Here is a 13083-nt window from a genome sequence, read left to right as displayed (position 1 = left end):
ACCGCGATCAAGTCACTTTTCACAAGAACAAATGGTTGCCTTCCCTTTTCTTTTTCACTCTCACCTTCGTTGTTCATTCCAAAAACTTTGTCATCGTCTTTGAAACACCGCAACAATGGCAGAACCCGGCGGGAGCAATCAGGACAAGGTGAGTTGTTTGATCCATGGCCTCTGCGTCCCCTTCGCGACAAGTCTGCGCGCGCACAAAAGAACATGTTGTAGTCGTGACTATGAACGGGGTGGACTCAACGCTGACAATGAATGCCATGCATAGGCTCAGCGACCACAGATCCCCGTTGGAGAGCCGCTCGATCAGACTCCACGCGTCGAGCGTCTCCGCCGTGGACTGGCCCTGCATGAGGCAGTCATGGGCGTGGAGCCTCCCCGACGACGACGCACTTGGCTGACACCCGTCGCGCGCGACAAGTTTGGCGTGCCGCTGGTCATGTCGAATCTTCCGCAGAAGAAGGCCGGGCCGCGCAAGCGCAGAGTCCAACAGCAACAACAGCAGCAGCAGCAGCAGCAGACTCGAAACCAGCAGCAAGAGCAGCAAGAGCAGCATCAGTCGACTGCCTCAATCGCGCCGTCGCGACCTTCTCCCTTTTCTTCTGTGTCGGCGCCGGCCTTTGTGGCTGGGCCAGCAGCACCAGCAATGTCAATGTCTTTGCCGGCAACTGCTCGTGCACCAGCACATATGTCAGCAGCACCTAAACCTACGCGTACACCAGCGCCTTTGTTCGCGAGGACTCAGACCCAGAAGACTCGACACGACACACACGTTCCCAGTGACTTTGTTGGTAATCATGGTAACAAGAAAGTGAAAACCACCACAATGACTACTAGTGATGATGCCGGCAATGTTGTCGGGATGCAAAACCCAGTTAGAGGCGCGCGAAGCGATGATGCCGACGGCAGAGAGACAAAGGGAAACTCTGGGAACGTGACCAAGGGACCACGACAACAACGACAACAACGACAACAAGGTGGCGCGGAGCAGCAACCAGGCAAACTCACGGTCATCTCGGCCGAACAACTGCATGACTTGCGCGCCGACCTGGTGCAGTCGGCGAGGGAGAACAGCGACCTGCGCCACGAGGTCGAGGTGTTGGAACAGAGACTGGCGCAGACCGAGGAGGAGAGGCAGACGTACTGGGCGTGCGGGATGGAGTGGGCGAGACGTGAGAGGGCGTTGGTCTTGGAGATGGAGTTTTGGAGGGAACAGGCCAGGAGTACCGCGACGACGATGACGACGACCACGACGGAGCATTATCCCGACGATATGGGCGACGTGGACGACATGGGCGCCATAGGTGGGCCGGTGCAGTATGGATTCATTGGCGGTGGATATTTCGGTGATCACGGCCACGGCCACGGTCACGGTCCAGCACAGCAGACAGGACTGGGGACTGAATATGCGTTCGATGCCGACTTCGCGGCTGGATTTGGCGCAGGTCCTGGCGCGGACCCTTGGACTGGCTTTGACGACGCCGGATTCGGTGCAGCCACAGGCCCAGACCACCTCGCCGATGCTGCTGCGTGCGACGCGGACGAGCTGGACAAGGAGCGAGATGTCATGTTGCGCATGGACTGAGTACTTGACGGATTCTCCAAGGTTTTTGGGACCATGAATGATTGTCCGGGATGGATGGATGGATTCATAGATACATGGATGGAAACAAAGTCAAAGTCACTGGGGAGTGGGATGGAGGATGTGAGTATCTTGGATATTTTCATCCCTGTTGATCCTGGTCCGCTGTCCGTCCATCCTGGTCTCGGCGTTGAGTGTTCAGGGTTCAGTGTTATTGAGGTTAGGGTTGGCTGCGTTGGTGTCTCGTTGGGTTTTACTAAAGGGGTGATATTTGTCACACTGAGAGAGGGGAGATGGTGAACAAAGAAACGAAATGAACGAACAGACACCACAGACAGGCAGACAGGCAGAAAGGGGTTCGCTGAGAACTGAGGTTATTCAGTGCGCTGGACTTGGGTCTGAGAAACCTGTGGACAAGCAAAAGTGCTCGGTCGGGATTTTGCTGGCAGTCTGGCAGTCTGGCAGTCTGGCTGTATGACAATGTGCCAATGTGCAATGTGCCAAGGTAAAGTCAGTGCACCTAGGAACCTGGTTTACCTACATGACTACCGAGTAGTTATCTCGAGTGCCTGAGCAGTGTGGGTGAGTGTGGCTGTCAAGATCGTTCCTCAGTACCTGGGCTGCTGGGGGAAAACACAGTCGCAGTTGTCGTCGAGATGATTTTATCTGCCGAAATCCACACCCGCCAATCATCGTTGGAGATTTACGGAGCATCGCACGCGCCGCGCAGCCTCAGGGATTTGCCGACTAGCTACTTTGCTGCTGTACATAGGTAGTTATGTAGGACTATAGGTCTGTAGGGATCCCGATCGAACGGACTGGTCCTGCATCAAGTCCATCCCCTGTCCGGGCCATTAACCCTTGTTTGATTCTCCCACTCACCTACCTCTCTCCTTCGTACCTGGTTCCTCCGTGTCCGAGACCTTCTTCACTTGTCCATTCCCACCTCCCACTGGAGTATCACAAAGGGGAAATAAGTCAGGGGGAGATCGATGTTTGGGGGCTGGCATTGGCTATCTCAGTGGCGCGCATGACTCCGCGGTCAGCAATGGGGAAGGGCCAACTCCTCCATCATTCGCTGCGATGAGCTCCGTGCTAAGGACATTGCAGTGCGGTGCGGTGCGGTGATCGCAGACCTCACCGGGTCTGTCTGTCAGGCACCTCGACCCATCTATCTGTCGATCCATCCTGAATGTCGCCCCCTTGCCCTCCCCCAGGTTTCATGCGGCGTTGCAATAGTCAAGAAGCGCGGACTCGTTCAACCCCCCACCCCAAGCCCTGGATCTACAAGGCGGTGAAAATGTCCCAAATGGGGATGTGCGGGCTGCTGACTTGTCCTCTTTGAACAAAGACGCTTCCAGAGTAATTGTCAATGCAGCTGCGCCCAAATAAAGTAGATGCGCTATTACGCAGTCGATGGCGAAGTACTCGTGGAGACGGAGGATCGAATCATTCGCGAATCGGTGGGAGAACGAGAACGCAGGACGAGTAAGACTCGGCGGCGGCGATATATGTTCTGGTAAAGTCGATGCGGTCAGTACCTAGGAGCGTATGCGGACCCATTTCCCGCGGGCCTCTCTCAACATAGATCTCAGATACCGCACAAATCGGTGGCAATCAAGAGCCAACGTGATCGCGTTTCGTGAGCGATCAATGTCACTGGATTCAGCGAGGTTCACTACCCCGTCATCGAAACATATTCAGAATCCCGAACCCACCTTTTTGGATGCATCATGCAGAGGAGGTCAGTCGGCGCCTGATAAGCCACTCGATATCGAGCCAAGGATCCTCGGCATCACGAATCCCTAAGAGATGAGAGGTGGATGGTATACCATCTTCGTAGTGCCACTTGAGCCAGTCATCAAACGAGTCGTAGTATATATACACACAGCTCCGACAGAGTAAATGTGCCGTTATTGGCGGGCAGTACATGACCTCATCAAAGATCGAGACCGTTCCAACTTTTGTCGTGCAGGGAAGGAAGAAGTTGTGGGTGAGCGTCTCTGTAAAGTCTCTTTGGTCGAGGTTTCTCGGCCGACGTTGGTGGTTGAATCGCTCTCTGGCGCTTCTCTGGTCGAAATCTGTGTGTGTCGGAAGAACAGCCTCATGGTATTATCTTTGGCCGCCTCAAAATGGGCGCATCCGCACGTCAGCCGGACGAGGGTCACCTACTAGTAAGGCTTTTGTGTCTGCAGAGGTTCATACACGTGTCGACGGCTGCGGTGAATGAAAGAGGGGATGGTAATGGGCGCTGGAGTCACTACAAGCTTGGGATTTCCTCCCCGAAGGGTCTGTTGTGGCGATGGCTGGGTAAGACTTATATGGTGTGTTCTGGCATCTCGGTACTTCTCCTCTCTGATGATGAATGGGGAAAGTCTGGCGACCGTAGATGGCTGGCCGTAGTTTATCCGCGCGTCTTGGCGTGTCTTGGCGGAGCGTTCCAATGCAGCACCCAAACACTCTCGTCACTTCGCTTTATCCTTACTGAACGCCGCCCAATACTGGGCAACACGGGAACAGGAAGCATGCGCTAGTGATGGGTGCTCTTTAAATTTGATCGCAGGACGGTCAATGACTCACACGCTCGATGTCCAGACGGCAGCCCCCTTCGTTCACAGGTCGACGGCGCTTTGTCAAAGTCATCGGCTCGGCGTAGATGACACCCTTCTTCTGCTCCACAAATGACGCACTTCGTTCAGCGTTGTTCAGTATCATGCATACATGGACACAGATCTTCAGCCGGGATGGGTTGGGTATTCCAGTGCGCAATCGTCGAAGTGCCCGGTCAGGGGAAATAGACAGAAATCGACTGTTCGGCATGGCTCGGGCTTGGCGATCCCAAGGGTACCAGCACAGAGATGAACTATCCCGCATGAGGTACTCGGTAAGCAGATAGGCATATTCGGTCTGGCTTCCCGCATCTCGTCCGTGAGGCAATCGTTGTGCTCGCGAGGGACTAGAGTAGGTTCGCCCCCATTCCACGTGGATCCCCAAGGTGTCTTTCACGGAGTCGGTTTCAGCGGGTAATGTTCACAAACTTCCTCCATCTTCAACCTGGGACTCTGGTGGCAAGGTCAAATTGACTCTAGCTCTTTAGAGATACCCACGAAGATCGACGAAGTCTATTCACCAGACTCAAGTTTGTGGCCGCGGTCGAGGATGGATGAGTTTGTGTGAAGATAATCCCGGGGCAGTCGATCGCACGGGCCCGCGGATGGGCAGTAGGTCGCCTGACACAGCGAGAGATAGCAAAGATAAGTCGAACGAGTGATATAGTGACTTTGTCGACCGGGTCGCACGCTGAGCCAGAAAGGGGGTGAGGCTCAAAAGCAAAGAGTCTCCAGAAACCAATTTCGCCGAAGACAGATCAGAAGGCCGGGATTCTGAAGGGGTCCTCTTCGAACTCGAATCCTTTGATTCTCACACGTCACGCCCGGCTTCCTCGTCGCATAATGTTTCGGTGTCCGCTATTCTGTTCCATATCTTCCTCTCCCATCTTGCTCTCCCTTGACTCGAACGCTCTCCGGCCGGTGCCTATATCGCGATCCTCCAGACGCTTGCGAACGAAATTTGGACTTCTTGTTAGGCAAGATTCCAGCTTGACAGCCATTCAGGGTTTATTTTCAGAGTTTCCGCCTGTCTTCGTTCTCTCACTCCGTCTCGGTCGTCTGGGGGCCAATCCCGTGAGGTTTGTGTTGGAGAGTAGCTGACGATCGAGCTGCCCACCCGGTCTCAACGATGCCGTAGTATTCCACATCCAATTGTGTTGGGGAGTGTGACCGAGACGAAGTATAGGAGAGGTGGTAACGTGACTGCCATAGCTCCAGGGATCTGGTGACCGTAGATGAGAGAGACAGGGCCGAGCGTTGGGGATTTTACAACCGTTGTCCGCCGATAGAGAGGTTGCGCCTATTGGGGGCATCAGACGAGGAGCAGCTTGCGCAGATCTGTCATCTGGACCCGCTGGGGCGCTCACCGAGGCAAGCTTTCATTTGGAATGTGGCAGACGTGACTGGTTGTCGTCAAAGACTTCACTCGACAGGATCTCAAAGAACGAGGAAAGCCGTTTCTGAATCCGTCAAGTTATTGAGCTGTTGGGTTGGAAATGAGACAGAACAGGCGTGACTATCAGTGATAATGGGAGTTGGCGAAAGCAACCCAGGGTTTTGTCAATGTATCACGGTCCTCATAGGCAGCGCGGTTCAGGCCGTTGAGGACAAAGGCAGCCTAAGCCCACCAGTCTCAATGTGGAGATTTATCGACGCCGCTTTTGTCTGCGCCAGAAAATGCATGCCATACTCGGTAGATTCCCTTGAAGCAGGTAAGTGCAAAGCGGCGGCAGCTTTGGCCCAATCGGTGATTGGCTACCGTGGCTAAAACGGGGCTTCCGTTCCCCTCGACTACCCACCTTTTGGCCTACAATCCACTGTCGTGTTCACTCTCTCAGTATCTCGTTCCGCCGTAGAAGACTTGAAGAGGGAGAGAAGGGGTAAGTGACGAAAAGGTGATGGTGGTGGCGGTGGAGGCAGTCTTTTTGTCTGGGTCTATGGGATGCAGGAACGCTTCCTACAGCAGCCAATCGGGCGTATTGAAGGTTGTAGTCAATCAGAAGTATAGCGTGGATTAGCTAGCTAGACCTATAGGGGTCACAGCCAATAGGGCGTATGATACAGCGCCACTAGAGGAGTTTAAAAAATGGAGAGATGGGACTTGTGTCCATCCCTCCCCGTCCCTTTCCACCCTATAGCCTCACAGCTTTGCCTTTTCGTCCACCGTTCTCGGCGACACCTACAATCAAAGTTATTCCGTCAACCCCCTTTCTCCCTGTTTCGCTTCCTCGCAGTTGTGGTCACATGACCCACTCGGCGCTACCTTCCCTGTTGGAATGGACTGCCCACCCACTTCCACTGCTCCAAGCGCACCTCTCCCTCCCTCTCTCTTCTTGTTACACAGATACAGCCCATTGTGGGTCCATTTCATTGTTCCATCTTCGCCTTCGCTTCACTCCCAGCACTCAATCTCCCAAAAGACCAAACAGAAACAGATCCATTATTTCCGGAGGGCTTACTATTCCCGCACACGCACTGTCTTTCAGCATCTGTTTGCATTCCCCGACGGTAAGACACGCCCTACCCGTCTCCCACTCCAATTTCACCAAGGGTGAGACGTGTTCGATGGGGGAAACAAAATAAAATAAAGAGTCCAAGACCTGAAAAGGGGTGACTGAGTCAACAAAGACCCATTCGAAGACACAAAGACAATGGATTTGCAGGGGCGAAATAAAAGGCGCAAGACACCATGTGCGTACTGTGAAGGCCCGGGTAGAACAGGAGATCCCCGCACAAAGAGTGAGCTTTTTGTTTTGGTTTTCCATGGTTTCACTGTCTAATCTTTTGTTTCTTTTTGGTTTTGATTCGGGCGCCGCTACCAGGCGATGCACGTGAGACAAATCGAAAGGGGCTTTCTCTGGGGTGTGGTAAGCCCGGACGATAACCTGGCCTATTCCTACTCATTTGGAGACATCAACAAAGAAACAAATAGTTCCAGTTTGTGACTGGACGACCTTTCAGCTGCCTCTCTGAGCCAGGTATGCTAGCAATGGGGCTTGGGCCGTCCGGTCTCCTCCTCAACAGTTGTCTCAACCACCCTATGGGAGCTGAGGACGCACCGCGACTACATGCAAGATGCAAGGTAAGAAAGAGATGTACATTTCCTCCGCCTCCACTGCCCTCGTTCCTTCCAAAGCCAGGCAAAATGAAGTGTTTGACCCGGAGTATGCTCTGCACTCCGCCGCGCATCACGTCCACAGACCAGACCTCCCGGGGCCATTGGGACTCGCCGTTCGCACACGATGAAATACAGACCACGACTGGAACCACAGCACTGCCCCGATTGGGTGTTTCATTGTACGCCTCTCCAGTGTGGGCCAGAAGTGTGTCTTGTGTCAGATTGTCAGAAGGCACTTGTGTGTTTGAGACAGGTCTGATGGCACAAAGAGACAGGCACAAGCAGTGAGAACATTGCTCCGGGCAGCGACGAGGTTTGTATACTGCTGTTGATGAAGACAGCACATATAAGGAACCCAGGCAAGGCCGTATGAAGCATGTCCTTCACAATCATCCTTCCACAATCTCTATTATTGAGCTGGCTCTCTTTCCTTTTGGCAGTGTATCTGTTTGACCTCCCAATCCACGATATTCCATTTGCTACAAAATCGTTGTTTCGAATCGACCTCAATGGCATATACCACTCAGGTATTCAACGTCCACAACCTATGGTGTTTCGAGCATAACAAACCCACCATTCGCCGACGGCGAGGACCGCGTGGTAATCAACAGCCCCCGGCCATTTTCTTCAATGCTATTGATATCATGATCTCCACCATGCTCGCAATTGGCAAAGCGGCCGCCAACTTCAAGCCTCCTTTCAACACCCAATCCGATACATTCAATCACCTCTTGAACCATCTCGGGCTTTTTTATGATGGTATAACCCACTGGACCACCGGGTTCAAAGGTAACAGGACTATTTATAGAGAACACCGGCACGGGCCCCGACTGAGGACCATTGACGCAGCCTTGGAGGAATTGAGGACGACAATCCTCGAGGAACAACCAAATCTGGACCTAGAAAAAAAGGAGTGGAAAATCGCAACCGTCTCGGCCCTATGGCTGCTTCTCGACTTGCGTTACGAGAGCATACAACGACGTCCAACATATCTTGGTGAAGATCGTTTAGATTGGTTCCAAGGACAAGTGCTCGAGCAGCTGGAGCTAAAACTACCCAAAAAACCGACGCCCAATTTCACACTAGGCACAGGCCTTCCTGCCACCATTTTCGTATGCGCTGTCGAGGAAGGAATGGTGTGGGGGGAATGCAAGATGCAATGGTACCCGTTCGATTCTGTCACCAACGAGTTCCGCAAAATGCGTCTTTGCCGTCTTGGAGGGAAAAAGTGCCGCTTGTTCGACCAATCGACTAAACTGAAGGCCATTGAGGAGGCCAGCAGAGGTACCGCCGGGAACCCTGGAGGTCAAACACGCAAGGCCAATGCAGCAAATTTCAAGAGACTTCTCACCGAACGCGGGTGGACACCGTTCGACCATCGACAGGAACCGGGAATAGCATACCGTGTGGGTTATGGAGACGCGGAAAAGAGGTTCAGGCGGCGTGTTCCGTGCCTCAAATGTTCTCACTTATTCAACTGGGGTATCCAGATTAACGGGCCTTCTGACAAGAATTTCTTCGAAATCATGAACTGCGCCGAAGACGACGTCCACATGCAGCTAGAACATCGTCGCCAACAGTCTGGCCAGAAGAGACAAACCACTAACAACACTCCTTCACCCAACAACAAAGAGGGACAAACTAGCTCACCAACAACAGTGACGGACACATGACTGGATCGGATGAACACGGCTTATTGATTCGTGGCTCTGCAGGGCAGAGACGCTAGAGAAGTGCTCGAAGGATGTACCTGGGCGAAAGTGTTGACGTCGATGTTTCACTTGCCTTCACCCAAGCCGCAAATTCACACCAGGATGGAGTGGTTGGGGTTCGGCAACGGCCTGATTATGATCACCGGAAACGTCCGCAACGTCGACGAGGCAGAGGGCTAGCATTGACGAGGTGGAATGTCTATTGTGGGATCGGAAGGAGATGGTGGCTTCCTGGAAAGATATACCAGAGAGATTTTGTTAGATACTGTGACAACATTTAGGGGTGGACATGGTTGCAAGCTTGGAAAAAGCTACCTGGTCACGAGTGCTGGGACTGAGAATACATCAAGATAGAAACTATGCATTTCCTCAGCAGTTACTTTTGCTCAATCTCCCCCGTCACACTCTTTGGCGTTTTATTTGCGTAGTTCGCCCCTTGGGAGCGACAAACAAACATGTTTGCGTCAGGTCCACCTCAAGGCAGAGTATAGGAGGAGAGTGGCAGGATGAGATCACCGGTGGAACGACTGGAGAAGTATGAAATAGAGACAAGAATTGAGCTGGGAGCACCAAAAGCGGATGAGAGTAAGACATCTCAGTACTTCTTCCTCTCAAGACCGCCAATCGCCCTCAATCCCCGCAAAGAGGGACTTCCAGATCGCGCAGCCTGTGAATCAATACGTGCACGTCATTACTTTGCATGGTGCTCTATTTCCGCGGTCATCATGTCGAGCAGCGAGTGCCTTTTACAGTGACTTGCTCATGTTTGCGTTCTCCAGGGAGAGTTTTGCAACTTGATTTCTCGGGGGACAGTAAAATACAATCATGGACTAGATCTGAGATAGCGACAAACATAACCCGGCTTTCAGGCACCACCTTTACCCCATGTTCTCCGCGTCATGGGAAATGTGGGAAGGCAAAAGGAGCAAAACATAAGAGACCCAGGTAATACTTGGACCAATACACTTGACAGACTCTTCGGTCTCCCTCCTCCAACAACAAAAAGAAAAACACCAAAACAGACTTGGGTCACAAAGATATGAACCCCCATCCCCACCCAAGACTGTTGGCTTCCACTGAAGGTTGACCAACCCCATTAGGTGTGGACGAATCTTTCAGATCTAGTCGGCTGACGGATCGTTTGGTCCAGGGTCTTGTTGGAACTCCCCCACATTGCTGGATCCACGACGAGCAGCTAAGGCCGCTGGCTTCAAAATTTCCTCCTTGTACTTCGCCCAGCAATCTTTCCCTGGCGGATATAACAGTGGTCGCGGGACATCAGGGCTGTTCCAGATAGGATCATACCCGTCCACGACCACTTGCGGCACGGGACCATCATTGTCCTGTATGGCCGTGCTAACGAAACCACGAATATATTTGCGCCGCTGTGCGATACGCTGCATGTCAGAAAAGGGTATGCGCCAAGCAACGACAGGAGGTGCAGGTTCGAGCTCGTCCCAAATCTCATGGTCGCATACGCGTATTGTTGGGCCGTCCGAATCATCGCTGTCCCATTCATAGCTGTACGAGGGCGGATCATCCAAAGGTTGCATAGAAGGATGAACATCGAAAACTATCCAAAAACTCTTGTCGACGGGATGGAGGAAGACTTTGAAAGGGGCAGGGTCCAAGTCAAATACATCGTCGATGGTGTATAATTCTGCAGAACTAATCGTGCCAATTACATAGGCGTAATGTAGGGCTGAGCTGTGTTCTGTATCCTCTGAGGTCCGGAGATGTTGAGGGATAATAATTGGGGGTTCAAACTTGCACCAGCCCTCCTCACGCGCGTCGAAGTCCTCCCAAACGTCTCGTTGACCCCATGTCCGGTATTGGCGGCTAGCGGGTTGCGTAGGGTGCAGATCTTGTGGAAAGTGAGAGCATCGGGCCCATTCGAGATAAAGATACTCTCCTCCATGCTTGAAAAGCGGGAATGGGATCACATCTACCGTATCCATCCTGTCCTGGTAGGATTTCAGGTCTAGATGGTCCAAGAGATCAAGGCCGCCGATCACTTCGCAAAATTTGGCCGGGGTCACCATAGAAGCTTGTCTCTGATCCGCCTTCCACTCACTGAGGTTTTGACGGCTGCCTGGTTCGTTCGGGTCCCATTCGAACACGCTGTAGAGGCGGCGTTTTGCTGGCGTCCAACGGTCCCGGGCCTCACTGATTTCGCGGTCTGATGTTGATGTCAGTGAGACTCATTGGGGTTAATGGACTGCGCAGAAATCTCAGAGATCTTACTCGAGTAATCCACACTGTATAATCGAGCGTGTAGCGCAAACTCTTCTCGTAACTCATCTGTCAACTCCAAGACCTCGTTCTCGGTCCGTTCCTCACCCATGATGTTGTGGTCCTCTGGGCCGTCTTCGTCAAGCTTCACGATGTAATCTTGGCGGAACGGAGGTGATGGAGAAGTGGTAGAGCGGAAAAAGAGAAAACAGGTTCGGAATTCTTGACAACATAACCAACTGGCAAGACCATGGCCGCGAACGGACAGACAAGGCAGGATTTCTCACTGCTTTCGTCCAGGAATTGAAATGACGTTGAGCGATGAAGCCAGGTAATCAAGCAAGACGTTCTCCTTTGCTATTGCGCGCTTCCTTTTCCGCTTGCGTGAAGGCGTCGCGATTGTAATAGATGCGGACACTGTCCTAGCGGCCAGACTTTAACGTCTCGGGCTTTGTTCTTCTCCAGTCCTTTTGTGCAACGAGGACGCGTCCGGAACCTCCTTGGGCGTGCTTCTGAGTCACCCACAGGTGTCATTGATTGCGTTCCGATGGCCGTTTCTATCATTGACCTCCGACATTTCTCCCCTGTGGCTTGCCTCGAGACCCCGAGGCATAAAATGAGTGAATATCCCCTCAGGGGAAAACCTCACCAGTGTTGAGAGGCGCTCCGATCCTTCCGTATGCTGGGAGGGGGTAACAAACATCTCTTTGTCCTAGGATGTCCGCAAGCGGATGACGACGAAAACAGAGATACTTTGGGGCTTGCGGTGGTCAAAGGTCTAGGACATGGACATGCACTGCGCCGCCGCATCTCAACAATCGAGCTTGTACACTGAAGCTGGGAGTCTCCAGTTATACCGCTAGTGTTCAGTAGGAGAATAGGGACAGATCAATACCTGATTGGGTGGTCCAAGTGTCTTGGACCACATTCCATCAACAGCGAGTCCTCAGTTGCTGTCGAACAACTGCTGCACCTCGAAGAATGCGGGGAAGCCGTGCGGGGAATTCCCTCGGCATATGCTTATTGCTACGTGACGTCAGGGCCAGTTGCACAAGCCACGGCAATTTTGGAATAACCTACTCGTCTTGTCACTCCCGTCCACCATGTCTGCTGCATTCCACAAACATACCCTGCTCTATTGTCCCTAAAACTTCGTCAGAGCAGGCTTTATGTGTCCACTCTCCTAGCGTACGGCTTGATACCGCACATCCAAACTGCGCAATGCGCAGATCAGCCTCCACCGACGACTCTCATCGACCTAGCTTACGTGACCACGATTGCAAGAATTGCGGCAATGACGACTGCGTAGCCAGTGGCATAGATATACTCAGGAGGGCGATAAGAGCATAGGATCCTATACAGATGCGTTGACAAATTGCTCCTGGAGGACAGGTTGCTGGGTGTTAGGAATGAGGAAGGAGAAGCCTGGCGAGCACGGACCGAATGCTGATTGCTTCTTTTCCCATTTCGAGCTTCCTATTCTTGGAATAGCCAATGCAAAGTTACACGACCCTTCTTGCCATGGACTTCCACACCTAGCTGTGGCAAAATAATGCGTCTTTCGTCGTCTCCTTTGCTCAAACAACGCCGTCGCAACATGTGCGGCTGGCTCCTTTCCCGCTTTGGTTGGATTTTTTGGCCAAGCATCCGCAGCTGTCTGGAACGCCATTATTAATGCATGCTAGTCTTGTGGCGCTCGCTCTTACACGGGGCTTCTCCAACCGTTTGCGTCCGCAATACCTCGAGACCCGCCCATGTTTCTCGGCGGTTGTGCGGGTTATTTCACTGACTCCGCCAATCGCTTCGTTCGAGTGTCGCCTCATG

The 13083-nt window shown here is 52.7% G+C and overlaps 3 protein-coding genes across 3 annotated transcripts; 2 read left to right on the top strand and 1 right to left on the bottom strand.

Annotated features, from left to right (window-relative positions):
* Nucleotides 1-115: 115 nt before the first annotated feature.
* AYO20_09792 (hypothetical protein) lies at nucleotides 116-1591 on the top strand (the record flags this gene model as incomplete). Its single annotated transcript, XM_022648061.1, has 2 exons — nucleotides 116-148; nucleotides 275-1591. 2 exons carry the CDS (start codon nucleotides 116-118, stop codon nucleotides 1589-1591), a joined length of 1350 nt encoding a protein of 449 aa, XP_022495953.1.
* A 6233-nt stretch (nucleotides 1592-7824) lies between these two features.
* On the top strand, nucleotides 7825-8988 carry AYO20_09791 (hypothetical protein; the record flags this gene model as incomplete). The annotated part of the gene is made up of 1 exon (XM_022648060.1): nucleotides 7825-8988. One exon carries the CDS (start codon nucleotides 7825-7827, stop codon nucleotides 8986-8988), a length of 1164 nt encoding a protein of 387 aa, XP_022495952.1.
* Nucleotides 8989-10148: 1160 nt separating this feature from the next.
* AYO20_09790 (hypothetical protein) lies at nucleotides 10149-11371 on the bottom strand (the record flags this gene model as incomplete). Its single annotated transcript, XM_022648059.1, has 2 exons — nucleotides 10149-11206; nucleotides 11272-11371. The coding sequence occupies 2 exons, from the start codon at nucleotides 11369-11371 to the stop codon at nucleotides 10149-10151; spliced, it is 1158 nt and encodes a 385-aa protein (XP_022495951.1).
* Between the last annotated feature and the right edge of the window lie 1712 nt (nucleotides 11372-13083).

This window comes from Fonsecaea nubica (assembly GCF_001646965.1).
Source record: "Fonsecaea nubica strain CBS 269.64 chromosome Unknown Scaff95, whole genome shotgun sequence".
Lineage (NCBI taxonomy): Eukaryota > Fungi > Ascomycota > Eurotiomycetes > Chaetothyriales > Herpotrichiellaceae > Fonsecaea > Fonsecaea nubica.
The sequence above is the reverse complement of the archived record's forward strand: the minus strand, read 5'-3'. Positions and strand labels throughout refer to the sequence as shown.